Here is a 19,950-nt window from a genome sequence, read left to right as displayed (position 1 = left end):
ATTTCCATCCTCTGTGTTCCTTCCTCCTGGGTCTCATGCACTGTATGTCCTCCTGTCTCCTCCCCCTTCCATTCAGCTCTTCCTGCTGCGCTTCCTGCACCAGCCTCCCGTCTCCCAGCCTCAGTCACCCTCTCCCAGCCCCACGTGACATAGAACACTTGCGTTGTTCCTCAGGCTCCTCAACCCACTCTAGGAGCTGAACGTCTCATCAGCCTATTTCAGAGAGGAGCAGATTGAGGCACAGAGAAGGGAATAATTTGTGCAAAGTCACAAAGAGTAAGAGGTGGAGCTAGGATTTGAACCCCGGCTCAGTGCTGGAGTCCACGCTCACAGCTGATCCATGTGGGGCCTTTCAGTATTTATGGAAAGGCTACATTGACCACATCTTCTCCTGCCCAAGAGCCTTCATTGGTGGAAAGGATTAAGGAAGTGATGGGTCCTTAATCTGGCAGCGAGCACCATTTTGACCTCACTTACCAGTTGTCCAACCTCCTGGTCCTGTCTCCCTGCCTTCTTAGCTTTGCTGAAAACGTTACACACCCCACCCATCAGGCCATTGCTCAGCTTCCTTTTCCATCTTTCACACTGCTCTGCAATCCTACTCTCCACTCACAGGAGAGAAGGCTTCCCCCACCCCCCGCCTGCTGCTGGGAGGGTGTTCTCTGCATTTCCTTAAGAGCTCTCCCCAGCCCTGTCATCTGTGCTGGCTGCGCAGCCCTCAGCCCTGACCTGACCTGTTTCTACCACTGGGATAGCAACCTGAGTTAGAGACTGCGTTATTGTATTCCCAGCGTTGAGCTTAGAGAGTAATGAAACACACACACACACACACACACACACACACACACGATAGTAGAGCGGATATCAGGCAGAAAATGTCATGTGAATGATCAGAGTCACAGCAGTGTGACATAGCGATCAGGGGAACTCCATGTAACTTGATATTCTGGACTATTCCTATTGGAACTAAAAGCAGGTTGAAACATAAAAGCATAGAGTTAGATGAAATACAGACATGAATTAGCCAGCAGAAACTCAAATGAGTATTTAAACTCTCGATAATGTCATTATGAGAGTTATTTCATGGAGCTGTTTTGGTATGTCATAGCATTTATCCTTCTGGGAAAAAAAGTTCACAGTTTATGCTTTTGTATAGCTTATATTTTTCTAAGAGTAAAAATTTCTCAGTAGTGATTTGTTTACTTAATTACAAGTTCAGAGCAACAGGATAATAACCATGTGAAGAACACCTCCCTAGGCATTATTCATCATGCTTTGCAGTTCTGAATCCATTGGCTTCCTGCCTCTGACTTTTTTTTTTTAACCAAGATTTTTATTTATTTATTTGAGATCGAGATTGAGAGAAAGAGAGAGAGAGAGAGAGCAAGCAGGTGGGGAGGGCAGAGGGAGAGGGAGAAGCAGGCTGTCCATTGAGCAGGGAGCCCCAGGCAGTGCTTGAGCCCAGGTTCCTGGGATCTTGACCTGAGCCAAAGGCAGAGGCTTAACTACCTGAGTCACCCAGGCGCTCCCTGCCTCTGACTTTTACCGCCACCCAGTGGTGGTTGGGAGCATTACCGTTTCACTGGATGATGGAGCTGAACTAGAACAAGGTCAGGGGCTGCTGCTTTGTTCCAGACAAAATGCAGTTAAGCAGCAGGCAGAGAAGGAGTGTGCAAAGGGACTTACTTTATTGTATTATACGTTCATTGTGTGAACATTCAAGTTAGGAAAGAATTAAAATTAAAACTATTACTGGAATAAGGTGCCTAGAGCCTAAGATTCCACCCTAAAGCACAGCTGGGTCGTGAGGCCAACGGCTAAGATGCAACACGACAGGCATCCGGGCTCCTGCTGCCCTGGGATGGATCCAGCGCTGATGGGCCCCTGGGGGAGGAGAGGGCGTCTGGGACTGCCTGCCTTCTCCTGACTGTCCTTCTCCAGCCCTAGCGCGGCTCCGGCACGGAGTAGATGTGTGGCTGCGGAAGGAAGGGGTGAGAAGAGAGGAGAGACATCGGGGACACCAACAATAAAGTGTTAGTACTTCTCCTTGTAAAAGAACAGCTTGTGTTTTAGTATCTTAGAGATTTAGAAAATAGCACCTTTGTTATAGGTACTTTGAAAGGATAAAGGGGGTGTGTTTGCAGGTTTGCGTGTTGGTCTCACCGTGTCCTGCTTCCCCTGTATTCAGTGGAAGGAACGAGGAAGCACAGTCCTCTGTTGGACGATTGGCTGAAGGTGTTATGTGGGGTCAGACATGACGTGAGCTGGTCGTGATGCTGAGGAAAAGGTAGTTTGTCGCCTCCTGAGTCATGAAGAGAGTGATTTAAAATGAAGAATAGCTCAATTGCATAGTATTATGCATGCTAAGCAAATCGGGGTGATGATGCTGAAATTAGAATTTGATATTGTCTACAAGTAACCGGGCACACATGCTGGTCGGCCTGGAACAGTCTGGCTAACTCCTGGGGCCCCGTGTGATTATTCTCAGAATGCCTCATGTCTCAGTACTGTACTTAGATGACCAGTTCTATACAGACTCTATGTGTAGTCCATAGATTTGAAACACAATTTTTCTAATTTTTAATAAAAATTTTGAAAAGTATTAAAACATCATATCTGAGGATGTTACCTAACCTTGATTTTTTTTTAAAAAAAGAGTTTTTGTGATGTATAATTGGCGTAGCATACAAATCATCCATTATAAATGTGTGATTGCATGGTTTCTGGTAAATATTTACTTTTTAAATCAAGATGGCAGTATCATCTTAGAGCACTTTCATTGCCCATAAATGTTTCTGTACTTGCAGCTAGCCTTCGCTCCTGCTTCTAGTCCTAGATAAGCCACCGATCTGCTTTCTGTCTTGAAAATTTGCCCTTTATGGACAATGAATATAAATATAATCACAGAATATATAGTTTTTTTGCATGTGGCTTCTTTTACTTAGTATAATGCTCTGATGGCCATTCGTGGTGTACCATGTATAAGTAGTTTTGTGCTTTATATGACTAGATACTATTCCATTTTATAGATATACAGCATTTTGTGTATTCATCAGTGGATGGACATTTCAATTGTTGCCAATTTTTGGCTGGTATTTTGGCTAATTCTGACGTGAATATTTACATACATGTCTTTGTGGGGACCTTTGTTTTATTTTTCTTAGATTCCTAGAAGAGGATTTGTTGGGTGTTTTGGCGAGTTTCTATTACCTTTTTATATTATTGCCAGAGTGTTCTCCAAAGTTGCTGTATCATTTGATGGGTTTATTTCTTGACTCTCAATTCTCTTCCTCTGACCTGTAGGTTTTCTTAACACCAGCACCACACCGGCCTTATTACTGTAACTTCATCTTTCTGTCTTTGAAATCAGGGGCTGTAAGACCCGCCCTGCTGTCCCCAGGGCCTCACGTGTCAGTGGTAAAGCTTCCCACACCCTCCGTTGCGGCATCATTGGCAGCATCATTCAAATCAAATTTTGGGTGTTTCCCTCCCCCACTGCTTCTGTGAGGTGGCCATCACAGTCCTCCAACTTTGTTCTTTTTCAAAATTATTTTGTCTATGCTAGGTCTTTTGGGTTTCATGTCAATCCTGGGAGGAGTTTGTTAATTTGTGCCCATGAGGCCTGCCGCAGAGAATCTCCAGTGGATTTGGGGAGAGTCACCATCGTGACACTATTGAATCTTTTAACCCAGGAACATGGACCCTCTCTGCCTTTCTTTAGATATTCTGTAATTTTTCTCCTCATTGTTTTGTAATTTTCAGTATACTAGTTTTGATCTTCTTTTGTTAATGTAATTCCTGTATGTTTTATTCTTTTTGGTTTTATTGTAAGTAAAATTGTTTCCTTCATTTCATTTTCAAGTTGTTCATGCTAGTACATAGAAATACAACTGATACTTTGTACATCGAATGTACACCTCGTGTCAATGCGAAAGATATTTAGGAATTCTAGTTTTGTTTTGTTTTCATGTAGATTCAATGGAATTGTCCACATACAGGTTCCTATCATCTCTGGGTAAAAACATTTTAACTTTTCCTTTGCAATCTGTTAGATAGCCTTAATTTTTTTCTTGTTGTACTTTCTAGAACCTTTAGTACCATGTTGAATCGAAGTGTCAAGAGCAGACATCCTGTCTTGTTCCTCGTCTTTGGGCAAAAGCATTGAGTCTTTCAACATTAAGTATGATGTCACCTGTGAGCTTTCACAGATGCCCTTTATCAGGTTGAGGAAGTTCCATTGTATTGAGATTGTTTCTTCTGCCAGCTGGAATATTCTCTTAAAGCCCCCTAGTGAACAGTTCACTTCAGCTGTAATGCTTTTCTATTGCAGATTTTTTTATTATTATTATGTTCAGATTTTTTTAAAATATCTGTTCTTTTTTGTAATTACTGTCTACTTCTTTAAATCTCTATTCATTGATTTATTGTTGTCATGCTCTCCTTTAATTCTTTAAGCATGATTTTCTATGGTTCTTTGAACATATTTGTAATAACTGCACTGATGTCTTTGTCTGCTACGAAAAATGTCTGGTCACACTCAAGGGCAGTTTGCATTGAGTTGTGGGGTTTTCCCCCTATAGTAGACACACTTGTTATTCTTTACCTGTCTTGCTAATTTACTGTTGAAAAATATTTTGTTGCAGATATATTGTAGCAACTCTAGGTTGTGATTTGTCCCCAAAAGGTTGCTTTCATTGCTGCTTGCATGCTGAGAACGTAGCTGGGACTAAATCTGTGATATTATATCCCCTATGGTATGGGCCTGCTCATGACTCTCTGTTTTCTTTTTAAATTATTTTATTTTTCAGCCTAGCTTCCTGGGGATCTCCCCATGTCTACATAGCTTAGTGGTAGTCACGATTAGATAGGGATCATGGTCAAGCACTTTGGTTGAGACTTCCATCCTCTGCCAGATCGTTATGTTGTGTGCATTGGGTAACACATTCCTATTTTAGGCAATTTTGAGTCTTACCCAGCTCTTAAATTTTGTGAGGCCCTTCATGTTTGCTCTGCTTATGCCTATGGCCTCAGGGTCAACCAGTAGTGTTTGGCTGGCTTGGGCTCTTTTGAGTCTCTGCTAAGTGTGCACACAGCTTCAGCCAAGCACATGCTTGCTGCAGCCATGACCCCAACCCCAGACCAGCAGAGCCCCTGGTTTTCCTGCTTGCATACCACACAGCTTGTCCACTCACCTTCACATCACTCCCCACCCCAAATTAATTCAGCTCCTTACACTGTGTAATTTTATTGCCAGTCCTCATGGCCCATCCTATCTTGGCAGAACCTTCACGCCCATGGAGCTGGGTATTGGGAGGTGGGCGAGGAATGGGATCAGCTCCAGGCAAGGGCACCAATGTTGTTTCGTGAATTCTGTGGCAATTGAAGAACACGTCCTTCAAACTTTGCTCCACATCAGTGTCGACAGCAGTTTGTCTCCTGCTGGTTTTGTGTCTGTAATTTCACATAATCGTGGCCACACTGCTGATATTATTTATACCCTGTTTTAATAATTATCATTTAAAAATGATAAAGCTGGTTTGTTGTTCATAGTATGGAATATCCAGAAATGATTTAAGTCACCTGGTTATTTTCATCTTGTCTTTCTGATTTGCATATATACTGTACTTTTTTATTATTATAAATATGATCCTGTGATATATACACTTTTTTCATTACATACTTGCTCGTACTTTATAACATTTGCATTTTCCATGCTGTTCTAAACTATCTAAATAAAATTTTAAGCCGATGTGAAATATCTTGTGGAAATATATTTATTTAACTTTTCCTCTCCTCTCACACATTTAGACTTCGTTAAGGTTTTTAGGGAGAATGTGTACAGAATTGAAATCAAGTATTATTTTGTTGGAGATATTTCCTAGAGAAATAATATCAAGTGAAATAGCAGGGTTAAAATTATGATTCATATAAGGCTCGTGAGGCATGACCCGCTACGGGTCATTGCAGTGGTCTCTGGCTAGATCTCACAACAGTGACCATCTGGGATCGCCCTTGGCATTGGGAAGTCCTCACCACATTCACTCACTGGGTACAGCGATTTTTTAAAAATAAGTATGTTACAGTATTTGTACCAAAGCTTATAGTTATTTGCACTTGAGAAATATATGCAAGCTTGTCAGCAAAGAGGGGGAGAAACACCAGCAGTAGATAATAATTCTTAGTCCGTATAAATATTGCTAGTAATACAGAGATGACATCCATCTGACAGGTCAGCATGAGTTATGCATTCTATTTTAAAGGTTTTCCTCCTCCCAGAAATAAAGTAAAACTTTATTTTACAGTTACAGTATTGTTAAACTAAATCTCTAGAGGATTAAACACGTGTAAGTCTGGAGGTCTTAAAATTTGATGCACACATATTGCAATATTAAATAAATTATATTATTCCCAAATGGACAGGGATATGTCTTCTCTTCTCAACGAGGTAGGATCTGAAGAAAAAGCTGACAAAAGCAGGACAGTGAAATTTCATACTTAGAACTGCTTTAGAACTTACTTTAGTTGATGTAAGCGTTCGAAACTGAAAATGTAACAACAAAGCAGCTAAACGTGTACCATTGTGTTGAGAGGACTCAACGTACAATTCAAAGAATATGAGCATAAATATATAGCCAGATTTGTTTTGTTGACATAAAATTAGCACATAACGCTATAGAAGTTTCTGGAATGCAACATAACTGTTCAATATTTGTATACACTACACAGTGACCATGACCATAATTCTCGTTACCACCCAAATTTCTACACATAAGATTGAGTTCGTCTTTGTCTTCTAAGCTAGAATGTCTCCGTGTCAGATGTTCAGGTGTGTGTGCTATGAGGGTCGCAGTGCCGTGGGATGGGGGCACTGTCTCTGTCTACACCTGAGCACGTGGGACCAGAGTGGTGAGTGACCGTCCCATGCGGCACGACTGGGGCAGAGCTGAGCTGGGACGCAGGCCTGCCCAGTCTGGTACCGGGGTCCGCCCTGGCCCTGCATCCGGACGTCCCCCCAGTGCTGTGCAGCTTCCGACGTGAAACGCGTGGTCCAGTCTGAGCAGGAGGTGATGGGTCTCAAGGTCACTTCCGATCGTCCAAGGAAAACACTTCAGCCTCGGAAACGCCAGCAAAGAAACACACCGTGAATCGTAGTAGCAGCAGCTCTGCCTAATTATTGTGAGGACGGAGGGAACGTGGTGGCCGGCTCGGAGCTGCGGAGGGGACCGTACGGGCGGGGACTGGTCCCCGAGGCAGCCAGGGTGGCTGCAAGCGGGACCCACGCCCGCACCTCCAGGGCCCCACGTGCCCGGCTGGGCTTTCGGCATCAGTGGTCGAGACGCAGCCAAGATGGGGGCGTGAGAACAGCACCATTCTCAAATACCTGAAAATAAATTCTTGTGTGGCCACGCTCGTGTCTGTAACGGCCCATCCTCAGCACACAGACTTTCTCATAAAAACAAGGCAAAGTGTAGCAATTTCCCTTTAACAGCACATCTCAAATCATTTTGTGTTCTCTCTTTTTCTAAGTGTGAAAATCCATCATTGACAGTCACTGGAGGAAAAGAAAAAAAAAAAAAAGACCAGAGCTGGGGTCTTGCTGTTGAAAGTTGAAGGTGACATCCGCTGTTGACTTGAATGAATGGCTAATGAAGGACTTATTTACTGTAACGCCTTGTAGATGTCGTACCAGATCACGTGCATTTAGGACCTGCCTGTGGCTGGTAAGAGAATGCACTGATCCGTCCGTTCAGTGAGACTGAGCCTGGCCTGTTCATGAAGAGTTGCAGCAAAGTCTTGTGCTGGATTCCCGATCAAAAGACTTCTGAATATTTTGGAATAACACTTTTTTATGATGCAAAATAGCTTTCTTTTTAAAGATTTATTAATTTATTTTTAGAGAGAGAGAGCATGCTAGTGCGAGGAGGGGAGGGCCAAAGGGAGTGGAAATTTTAAGCAGACTCTGCACTGAGCGAGGATCCTGAGACCAGGACCTGAGCTGAAACCAAGAATCAGATGCTTAACTGAAGGTGCCACCAGGCAGCCCAAGAAAGTACCTTTTTATTTTGATATGCAGATTGGAATTTTGTTTCATGTTCCAGATTTCTTTGTATTTCTTTTAACAGCCTTCATTTCCCTTGTGTTTTTAAACTCATGCTCATGTGCCCTTTTTACAATTTGAAGAAGTAATAAAATCCAACATATCAAAATGATTCATTTTACTTCTTTTGTTTTGCATCATGGATTTGGCTTGAAGCTTTGGAATTCCCAAAGGGGACCAGGAGGGCTATGAGTACATGTACGATGTAACCAGACATTTTATATTATTTTCATCATGAAATAGTATCTTTCTCTTAGAAGTATGCTTCTGAAATAGTGTGAGATTATTTTGAACCCACAGTCTGAAATCATTGAGATGTGGGAAAAATCATCATTTTCCCTTTGTGTTTGGCCCATTTTTAAAAAAAAATAGTGTGTTTTGCTAATTTGAACTAAAATGAACTAAATTATATTGTGAGCTCCCTCATTCAAATATGAATATTTACCTTAATGCTTCATAGGAAGCAGTGTGTCTATTAGTTTTCCTTCTTTATTCATTGTGTCCTTCAAGAAAGCTCACTCGTGCACAGTGGCAGTGGTGCTGGCTGCCTGGAAACTGACCACTGATTTGTGCGGGTCAGACCAGCCATGTGTGCTGTTCTGAGAACGGACCAAAATGACAGATGTGCCACCGGGAGGATTGTGGGAGGCGGCGGCCTCACCAGAAAGAGCTTCTTATGGTGGAGAAAGGGGTGAGGAGGGTCTGTAGGATTTGGCCTTGAGACCCAAATCTCAAGAAGTCAGAGCTGTGGCCACAGTCAGAATATCGTGTCTCAGGAGGGGAGCCACATTGACACCAGGCCCACAGATGATGCCTAAGCTGGATGTGAGTGTATCATTTACCCCGAGAAAGCGTCCTCACCTGCACATGCTGGACAGAACCTATGGCATGGGGCGCATGCTCATGGGAGTCAAGGCTCACCTGGGAGTCGGATCTCACGCACAGAACAAGAGGAGTGGAGTCTGGGGTGAGAATGTGCTGTGAAGTCAGACTGTGCAAGCCTAGGCTGGGGATCGCAGCAATCGAGTTATACTTTGCCAGACTGGACAGAATGGATCCCGGCCCCCTCTCTGTTCTGTGCTTGGTTGGGGTGGGGGCGGGGACACTTACTCTTCGTGCTCGCATTGCTGAACAGCCCTCCTCTGCTCCACTCCCAGCACACTTCTCTGATGTGCATGCCTTCTATTGAGCCTTGCTCAGCTGGACCCTAAAGCCACTTGTCCCTTTAGAGGAACTGAGATGACTCAGTCTATGACATTGAAACTCAGTTGAACTCTGGGCTTCAGTATGTCTGTGTTCTTGTGAGGAAAGAAGCACCTGCTGTGTGACGTCTACCATCTACCTGTGCTAGTAGCTTCACGGGCACAGGTCTCATGTCATCCTGTTTACACTGACGCAATGAGACTGAAAGTCCGAACCTCAGTAAATCACCTGCCGTGGAAAAGCGCAGATCCGGGCGGAATGTCGGGGATCACCTAGTGTTAAAGTCTGCGTGCTGTTTCCTTCAGAACAGTGTCATCGGAGTGGCCTGAGGGTGCGATGTCTCCACAGTCCTGGTCATACGACCCCAAATCACGTAGCAGCTACTGGAATGAACTTGGTATAAACAGGGGGACCCCCACCCACAGCCTGACAGGATGTTTGACAGCAGGAGCGTGTGTGTGCAGATGGATATGTGCTTCCCATTAGCTGTGGCCTTTTGGAGATGAGCAAAGCCGGCTGTGGTTTAACTGTCCTTATTTCATCTTTCAACACCCAAGCCATTGCTTGCAGAGCCCCAACCAGTAGAGGCCGGTTTGACTTCAATTATTTTCCACGAATAAACCACATTTGACAGAGCACATAGATAAAACAAGCCTGAGAAAATAGAACACCATGACCACACCAGCTCCCTCCTGCCCCCCACACTGTCTCCTGCTCCACCACCCTCCCTCTCTCTGCACCCCCCAGTCCAGGGCAGCCCAGGTTGGGTTGGGGAAGGAAGGTGCTAAGGAGTTGGAAGCCACAGGAGACACTGCCCAGGAGCCCCGGCAGTGACATCAGCCCACACAGCTGTCGGTCATTTGCTGGTTTCCCCTCTGTGCCTCCGTGTTTTCCACGTGCAGACACAGGTCCAGATCTCTAAGCAGAGGCCCAGGCATTTGCCCAAAGAGGTCTGATCACATTCTTAAGAATCAAGGAGTTGGTCAAAATTGCTTCCTCTTTCTTGTATGTGGTGGGTCTTAGGTTGTTTCCACATGGGAATCTCTACTTGGTGTCCAAAAGCACCTGTTTCACAGAAACTTAGAATGATTGTAAATAAAAAAGATCCTTCTGCATTTTAAGTGAGACATTGTTTTATGCTAAAATATAAAAACTTCTGCTGTAAAAGGATTCATTAGAAAGGGAGAAAAATAATCGTTTATTTCTTCACCCACCAACCAGGCATTGAATATGTTGTTTTATACTCGTGCTTGTAGAAATATACACACACATGTAAATGAGTGTCATGCTTGTTCCTATTATTACTCATAGAAATCATGGTCAGAGGACTGGACAAATATTGCACAAAAAAAAGAAATAGAAATGGACTCAAGGTATGAAGTGGTGATTATCCTCTTCATGAAAAGCAAATTAAGACCACGATGAGATACTATTTGACTGAAAATTGTGATGTTTGACAGCACTTTCCTGACACTCTCCTACCATCACAGAAGAAGTGTGCGATGGTGCTGTCTCTATCGGGGTAAGTTGACAATACGTATCAAAATGACCAGTGCACATGTCCAAAGTGACATAAAACAATATTATAGCTTCAGTATATTTTATGATAGTAAAAGATTGAAAATAATCCCCTGGGCTATCACAGGAAACTGACCTTATAAATTATCTTACAAAGTATACAGTCACCAAGGAAATACTCTGCAGCTGTCTAACTGTTCTTTTATGTCGACATAAAGAGAGCACGAGGATATATAAGTGAGAAGTGCAGAACAATGTATGTTATCACTACCTGTGTGTTAGAAGGAAGGAGATGAGATCTATAGGTATTCACTAATTTTTTATAACTAAATTCATATTTGTTTAAATAAAAACTGAAAGGATGGGCAAGAAACAAAAGTGTGACCTGTAAGTTGTGGGCAGGTAGAGACAGTGGTTGGAGCAAGATTTTGAATTTCAATTTTTAGAGTGTTGTGATTTTGGAATATGAATACATGTGATTATACATATGAATGTATAATCTAACAATTTTAGTAGGGTCTTGCCATGCATATTTCTTCCGCGACCTTCTTTTTTTAAAAAAGTTTTTATTTATGTAATCTCTACAGCCACTGTGGGGCACCAGCTTACAGCCCTGAGATCAAGAGTCCCTCACTCCGTCCACTGAGCTAGCCAGCTGCCACCTCAACACCCCTTTCTGATTAATTTTCCATTTCTTCAACAGTCTAGATTTTTGCATAGGTGCATACTAGTCCATCACACAACATCATTTATTTTATTTTTTTATTTCTTCTTAGGTGTTGGACTTAATTTGGGACTGTTGTACATGGGGCTATTGCATGTAAATCTGAGTGCACACCTTGCGGGAGTGCGTGCGTGTGTGCGAGCAGGTGTGTGATCTCTTATTTCTAAGGCAGAGCTGCCAACCGTAGGTGCTAACGCTGTTGAGGACTCGCGTGTACCCACAAAATTAACTCATCTCATCCACGCGACTCCAGGAGACACAGCGCACTGTATCTTCATTTTTACAAATGCGAAAATTATGGCACAGAGAGTTCAAATAGCTATTGACTCAAGCCCTTGGGATTCAGAGTTCAAGCACTTAACCCTTCCACCTCCCCACCTTTCTGGTGTTAATGGGGCTCCCGTGGGGTTCTTGTACGATCAGGAAATACGGTCCTCGTGAATCACGGGGATAGGTCTGAGCTCGCCCACCAGTCATGTGACATGTTATACTGTCACCACCAGAGCGTCTTCAACCAAATCAATCTGAATCTGGTAATCTTTGAAGGAGAAATAAACTGGGCACCTTTACTGGCTGTGGCTTCCCTGGGGCCAGTGCCCCAAAGAAGGCATCATAAGGAACGTCTCACAAAAAGAATTAGAAATGTAGAATTGACCAATATCACTACCAGTGTTGAACTGGAAGGCTCGATTGTCATGTTGTCCCTTACCTTGGACTCTCAGATTGTACCAAACGAAAGCACACAGATGCAAAAGTAGACTTTTGATTGTTTTTATTGCACCTGTTATGTAAAGCAGTACAAAATTCAGGTAGTAATGATGGCAGTCTGGGTGTGTAAAATAAATGGCTTTGAAGCAATTATCTGGTTAAAGAACCCCAGAGACGCAGCTGGAAGCTGTGTGTTGGCTGTGCTCAGAGGCATGGGGACTGGGTGGCTGAGGGGCTGGTGGACACTAAGGAGAAAGCGGTGCCCCTATGGATGGTCCCCTGGCACCCCCCCGCCCCGATTCATGGCAGCATTTGTTCTCGCTGCAGAGTGTAAGTTTCTGTTTGCCTGAGGTTGTAAACCTGTTCTGCAGAAATGACACAAGAGAAAAAGACACATGTGAACTGAAATACACCAATCTTAGGAGAAACCCCCATTAGTTGCTCAGCAGACGCTTTTAGGGACAATAGCCAATGGAGATAAGCGGGTCCTTGGTGCACCATGTGTTAGGAACTCTTCCCATTGCCACAGAGCGCTGGCCTCCTGAGCAGACAGACGGCGGTGATGGCGGAGTAGACCAGGCTCTTGAGGAGGAGGACGACGTAGGTGTAGTAGGCAGACGTGTTCGTGAGCTGCAGCTGCAGGGTGGCTAAAAGAAGCATTTTATTAGTTTCACCTCCTGTTCTTCTGAAGGGCTAGGACTTATTAACGGGAGAGGGGTCACTTTATACGTTTTTGATGACCTAGATTGAACGATTCCCCCACACCAGCACAACCTGACGATAAACGTCTACACCACCAACACTACCACCAGCACCATCACTAAATAACTCAGAATCCAGCTTACAGGTCAAGTCCATCAGCAACCTCTGGGAAATTCACTTAGAACATTCTAAAGTATTAAAAAGTAAGGCTATGTCTTAGATGAATGAGTCAATCTGAAAAAGCATTGGTTAAAAATAGCTTTTACCATTTCTTCACCCTCACCCTGTCGCTGAGTAATAGTAATAGCTAATATGCTTTAATCACTAACTAAATGGCAAACATTTAATTTGAGAAGTTTGTGTGCAAAGCTTTAATCTTCACTGAGTTTTTCAATAACCTAAGAGATTATTATTTTCATTGCCATTTTACAAATAAATTGAGGACAGAGAGCTAATTGGCCTGATGTCATACATTAGTAAGTACCACCAGCAAGGTTTTAACCCCAGCAACATAATGTGCAAGAACACATTCTTACCTACTCGGTGTTTCTGTACCTGCATGTGTAATAAATACTCCCGGCAACAAAGAGTTAAGCATAAATATAAAGATGAATTGCAGATTTAGAAGCATCTTAGCCATTCCATTTTGTGCATTGCTGAGATTCCTATCAAGGGTACTATCAGTGGAAATTTGGTTGTGTTCAAGGTAGGGTGGGTGGGAGGTTTTAGTAAAGAGGACATTAGTTGTGATGAGCACTGGGTGACGTGTGGAAGTGTTAAATCACCATATTGTATACCTGAAACTAATACTACACTGTATGTTAACTAACTGGAATTTAAATAAAAACTTAAAAAAATAATAAAGTGGAAGAAAGGGGCGAATCTAAATTCTCTGCAACTTTAGGAGGTCAAACTCACTCGCTTGTCTTTCCTGAATACCTTTATTGTAGTTATGATGTTATAGGATAATGGCATTTATTATCCTTTAATGTTTTGCAGGAAATACATGATATCAAGAAATAATTAATGCCAATGATGGTGGGCCAGATTGGTTACTCAATGAACCATCAGGCTCAGTCTGTTCACACCGAAATTTCTTTTATGTGTTTATCTCCAAAGAGTCAGGACTCCAGAATCATTAGCTCTTGCCTTGGTGTGGAAAAGGACGTCAAGTGATGCTGTATTCACGATTCCTTGACAAAGTGTCCTTTGTCAACTAACATGTAAGCTAAGGTCTAGAGGCCCCTTAATATTGGACATGGAGGGCAGATCAGCAGGGCTAGAGCCAATGTTCTCTGTACTTTCTTGTTACATATGTTGGAAGAAAGGGCCAGAAACTAGTACTTTTGTGTCCTCTAAATGAGATACACTATGCTAGACATTCCACATATGTGATATTATGTCTTCATTTACTGAGTGAGGGGTTATTCGTGTTATTCCTGCTTAGCTCAGAAAATGTAACTACTGTGCCCATATTCATGAAGCCCATAATTGCAAGACTGGGGTTAATGTCCAATCTGTGGCATTTGAAACCCTGCACTCACACCCCTCCCCGTGTGTGCACTTGTCTCACTGACTTGGCTTTGGGATATCTTGCTTTATGACCAAAACGTGGCAGAATAGAAAACTGAGCAAAGCGTATGAATTGCTAATTCAGAAGGCTTGGGTGGAAGCCCCAGATCTCGCTGTGTGGTGTGGTGCAAGGGGCTGAATTAATTGTAGCTCCTTGCCCTCACGTGTAAAGTGGGAATAAAATCCTTTATAGTGAGTATGAAGAAAATTAAACAAAATGCACTCACAGGGCAGCACAATGCCTCTTGTACAAGAAGCTCTCGGTGTCAGTTTATGGTATTAACTACCAGCAAGAACAAAGAGTTAAAAAAAACTCTGAAGCACCCGATATCATATTTTCCTCCGTCAGTAGAAACAAAGGCCACAGAAGGAATGAAGTCCGTTGTTGAAAGAATTCAGAGCACATCACTGCAGCCCTAATTTATAGTCCTCTCCCACCCAAACCCGCATTTACGGTATGAACATGACTTCTGAGAAACGACGGATTATCTTAAAATATCACTCAGTCTATTTTGCAAGCTCCAGCCATTCTGAGGTTTCTCCCTGAAACCAGGGAAGTTCAAAAGCTGAGTTGATCAGGAGGAAAAAATGCTATAGCATAACATAGAGGCAAACAGACAAAAACTCACCATCTTTATATCTCAGGGAAGGTTTCATAGAGTTAATAGCAGTGAGCTCTAAAAGAAATGAGGACAAATATTATTCAGTTGTTCATATCCACTCTTTGACATTGTCTGTGTTGTGGATGGATAGATAGATAGATAGATAGATAGATAGATAGATAGATGGTAGAATTTGTCAACCAAGAGCAGAGAGTCGTTACTCATCTGAGCCCCACAATTCCAGAGCTGATTGTGCTGAGTCCGTGTATTTCAGTAGATCAATGCATATGTTGTATTTCTGCACATGAAGACATTGAAGGTCGTGAATGATGCATTTTTTTCCTTCTTTTCTCACAACTGGAGGGTAATGTCTAAGACTATCTTGTTTTCCTTCTGGGCTCCTAGCTCCCAGCACAGAGCCTGCTGCACAGTGGGTGATCTAGAAATACTTGCTGAATGGAAAAATAACCCGAAACAGTGGCTGCTGTATAGTCCTCAGCACCCGCCGCGGACATGAAGGGTTGATACCAAATAGTTTAGGTAAATTCCCCTCCTCAGCAAAAGAAAGAGGCCCTACATTTCCAAATCATTCATGTTCCCTATATCCCCAACTCCTGCACATGATTTTCTGGAGTGGTGGGTGGTGTTGGCAGACATGACCACGATACTAATGAAAGCCAATACCTATTGAGTGATTATTACTGTGCCAAGCACTCTGTGAAAGGTTTCCAGGTATTAGGTCATCTGATCCCCCAGTGACACTGACATGAACTGTGTCTTGGAGGACTCCATGATAGATGAGATGAAATAAGGTTTAGAGAGTCTAAATAAGTTGCTGGGAGTCATACCAGTGATTGGCAGAGCCAGCCCTCAAAGGACCATTATGGGCTTTAGATGAGCTAGAGTATGTGAAAGTACCTTGTAAAACAATCCGTAGAAATCGATAATGAGGCCACCATTGTGGATTCTCAGGCATCATCTCTTCTAGTATCTTAATTACTCTTAACAAATGACCTTTTTATTATAGCAGCTCTCCTTTCAGTGCACTTCTCTCCAGGGCTAGAAAGATTGGCCAAGTAATAATCATAGTTTTCTGAATATAGAAAATGGAGATGAGGGTTGAATTTCTTTACAGTGTAAAAAAAAAAAACCAACAAAAACAAAACCCTACATGCACACAAAGACAAAAATCCTTAAAAAGATCATTGGCTGATGGATGGAGGAAGAGAGTGCCAACATGTTTTGGCTTATCCTTTCTCTGTTTGATGTGTCTTTGTCCATACAGATATGGTTCTGTTATGCAAATTATTCACTCCACACAATCTTATTTTGGTACGCTCTTAAAAAATAAATATGAGCTATAGATTTTGGAGTAAATCCCAAGAATCAAAAAGGATGTATAATCACGTTCAGGTGTTAAAATATTCTTAAGAACTGACACCAGGACTGCGATAACGTTTGCTGAACAGCATTCACCAATGGCAAATAATGTATCCATTATGTAGAATGGAAGAATGATCGTACATATTAGCCTCATCCAATCTATATTTACCAAACTTCACCTTAGAGTGGTATATAAAATTAAAATCTGAGAAATCTGAGACCGTACTACAACCACAGTGGCCAAATTATTGTAGCCTATAACTCATTGTTTATGGATTATACTTTGAGTAGAGCAAGATTGAAGAGAGAAGGACTTTGACTGCTGAGTAGAACATTCCTGAAAGATGTGTAATTGTTCTTATTTCCTGATCAAGTAAGATCGTCAAAGATGGTTCTCTCTTGAGCATTTATGGTTTGTGAGGTTGCTTTCATGTGTATTGTTTCATTTAATTGATACAATGTCCCCCCAAAAACATCAGTGTGACCTTCATATTTTGGATGATGAAACGGAGGCAAGAAAGGCTTAGTGAATTTGTCTTTTTCTCTGTATGTTCCAAAGCCCATTCTACTTCAGTTCTATGGGGAAATAGCAGGACATTTGTGCTACCATTAAAGGTAACAACATCAATGAAATGTTTCCATTTGTTTCTTGTCATCAATATTTGACAGAAAACATGGGTTATTTCCTTTGGGAAAAAGAGGGTACTGGAAGGTTGCATTCATATATACATGTACTTACCTTTTTTCTGTGAAGGAAATAGAATCTCTTGATCAACTCCTCCTTTATTCCACTCGTGTTTGACGGTACATTTGTGTTCTTTATCCAGTGACACTCCAGTCACGGTCAGCCAGCTGAATTTCATGTATGTGTCCTTAGTCTTTATGGTGTCTCCCTGCTGCGATTTCAGAATTGTTTTGCCATCCTTTTCTTTCCAATCTATCTTAATAACATCAGGGAAAAAATCCTCAAGAAGACAAAGATATGTTCCAGCATCATGGAGTCTTCTTTCAGCAATTGAAGGAAGAAAAATTGTGGGCTTGGGGGAAATGTCTGCATTAAGGCTTCTATCTGTGGGGAAGTAGAATAGCAATTAAAACATTATTAGAGTCACACAAACATCATGTGGTTTGGAACCACCTAGCACAGTGAAATGAGGAAATCTGCCATAGAAAAGAGCAATTGGATTTCTCATTTGAGAAGAAAAGGAAAAATAATCTTTTCCTGGGTGGCTCAAAATACTCTTTTTTTTAGGAAAAAGTTTTTGAAGATTTCTCCCCGCGTAGCAAAGCTCTCATTTTTATACTAAATCAGCAACAAAGGTTGAACTTTTATTCATGATACAAATAGAATTAGGTCACAATGTACTTATTTTAAGATTATACAACTTGCTTGTAGTGGGAATAGTATTTTATTGATTATAATATTAAGACACTATATATTTCTCTAAAGATATACTTTGTTTTTAATTCTAAAAGCGTGTTAGATAAAAAAGATTAATTTTTCAATTATACATGATACTTACATAATTTTAGGCTCTAGTCAATCTATTGAAGAATCTAATTTTCATCTTAGAAACTTTGTGTGTGTGTTTTTTAATAGGAATACTTCTGATTCATTAAAGTAAAGAAATTGAATATCAGTTGATGAAAAGTTTCTGGGTGGTAACACACTGGTTTTACCTCCTGTCCCTTTTCTTTAGCTAGACTCTTGATGTTTTATTCTTTTCAGCATAAAATGAATTTTGGACTTCCACAATTTTCTCAATGGAATATTAACTGAGCATTAAAATAGAGTACTTGATTAAATATGGTTAGTGCCTATATCAGTGCCCAATAACATTACATAATTCCTCCTTCAAAATTCTTTTCTAAGTTTATTAAGAGTGATTTTTTTTCATAAGGAAGCTTCTTTTTTAAAAGATTTTTTAAATATATAATGCATTATTTATTTCAGGGATTTTTATGGCCAAAATCATTTTTATGATGCATAAATTAGAAACCAGACTCTAAGATAAATAAACCTGTCCAACACATTTATATACATTCATTTGCATAATCACAAAATACATTGGAGTTAAATTGTCTGAGTTATTTATATTTTATTAAGATGCAGCAGTGTGAATTCTATATAAATTTACCAAATGTCAACTACATTTTCAAGTGCAAGTGTGATATTTCAAACCTGCATATTGGTGTTGATTTAATTGTTCTCTATTTTTCTGTTATTTTTCTTTTATTAAATAAATAATTACTAATATTTATCTAATAAATTATATAATTATATAATAATTAATATTTCATATTTAAATATGAATTTCAAATTTATGGCATTTCTAACTTTATTTACAATTCTAACTGTATTTGTAAAGTTTAAACTTTTTTCTGATAGATATGAGCATGAAGACCAGACTTGTTGATGCCTGAGCAGGTCTGCTGAAGGTCACCATCTGTGAGTGACATTAAATGTCATGGTGCCCATAGTAATGGTGCAGTGGGAGTATGAAATGTGTTTGTTAAAGACCATTTCTCACAGACACATGAAAAAATGCTCAAAATCATTAGCCATCAGGGAAATTCAAATCAAAACCACACTAAGATACCACCTTACACCAGTTAGAATGGCAAAAATTGACAAGGCAAGAAACAACAATTGTTGGAGAGGATGTGGAGAAAGGGGATCCCTCTTACATTGTTGGTGGGAATGCAAGTTGGTACAGCCACTCTGGAAAACAGTGTGGAGGTCCCTTAAAAAGTTGAAAATTGAGCTACCCTATGATCCAGCCATTGCACTACTGGGTGTTTACCCCAAAGATGCAGACGTAGTGAAGAGAAGGGCCATATGCACCCCAATGTTCATAGCAGCATTGTCCACAATAGCTAAATCGTGGAAGGAGCCGAGATGCCCTTCAACAGATGACTGGATTAAGAAGCTGTGGTCCATATATACAATGGAATATTACTCAGCTATCAGAAAGAACGAATTCNAAGCACTGGGTGTTATATGCAACTAATGAATCATTGAACTTTACATCAAAAACTGGGGATGTACTGTATGGTGACTAACATAATATAATAAAAAAATTATTATTAAAAAAAAGACCATTTCTTCTATTTTATAAAATGGATGTGGAAGGCAAGGCCCACTCTTTCACTTCACATTCCTCCTAAAGGACTCACGCATTGAAGTCCTTTTCTAGTTTTGTGGTGGAAAGACACAACATATTTGAAAATGTGGTGTGCTCCATTTTCTTAGTTAATAAAAAGTATGGGCTCCACTACGTTTCCTTCTACCTTTGAACAGAAAATTTTACCCGTTTCTTGCTAGATAATCACAGGCTTTTTTCTTCTGCTTTCCTCAGTGCTTTTGATCTTCTATTTTGATTTCATGGCCTAACCGTAGATATAGATTTTTTTTAAAGATTTTATTTATTTATTTGACA

At 41.1% G+C, this 19,950-nt stretch overlaps 1 gene segment (V, D, J or C); it reads right to left on the bottom strand.

Annotated features, from left to right (window-relative positions):
- Nucleotides 1-12,298: 12,298 nt before the first annotated feature.
- Nucleotides 12,299-19,950, bottom strand: part of LOC105234960 — a 16,711-nt gene continuing 9,059 nt past the window's right edge. Inside the window, 3 exon segments of the C gene segment in view lie at nt 12,299-12,898; nt 15,155-15,202; nt 17,250-17,579. Coding sequence covers nt 12,756-12,898; nt 15,155-15,202; nt 17,250-17,579 — 521 coding nt within the window.

This window comes from Ailuropoda melanoleuca, chromosome 1 (assembly GCF_002007445.2).
Source record: "Ailuropoda melanoleuca isolate Jingjing chromosome 1, ASM200744v2, whole genome shotgun sequence".
Classification (NCBI taxonomy): domain Eukaryota; kingdom Metazoa; phylum Chordata; class Mammalia; order Carnivora; family Ursidae; genus Ailuropoda; species Ailuropoda melanoleuca.
This window is presented reverse-complemented; position numbering and strand designations above follow the sequence as displayed.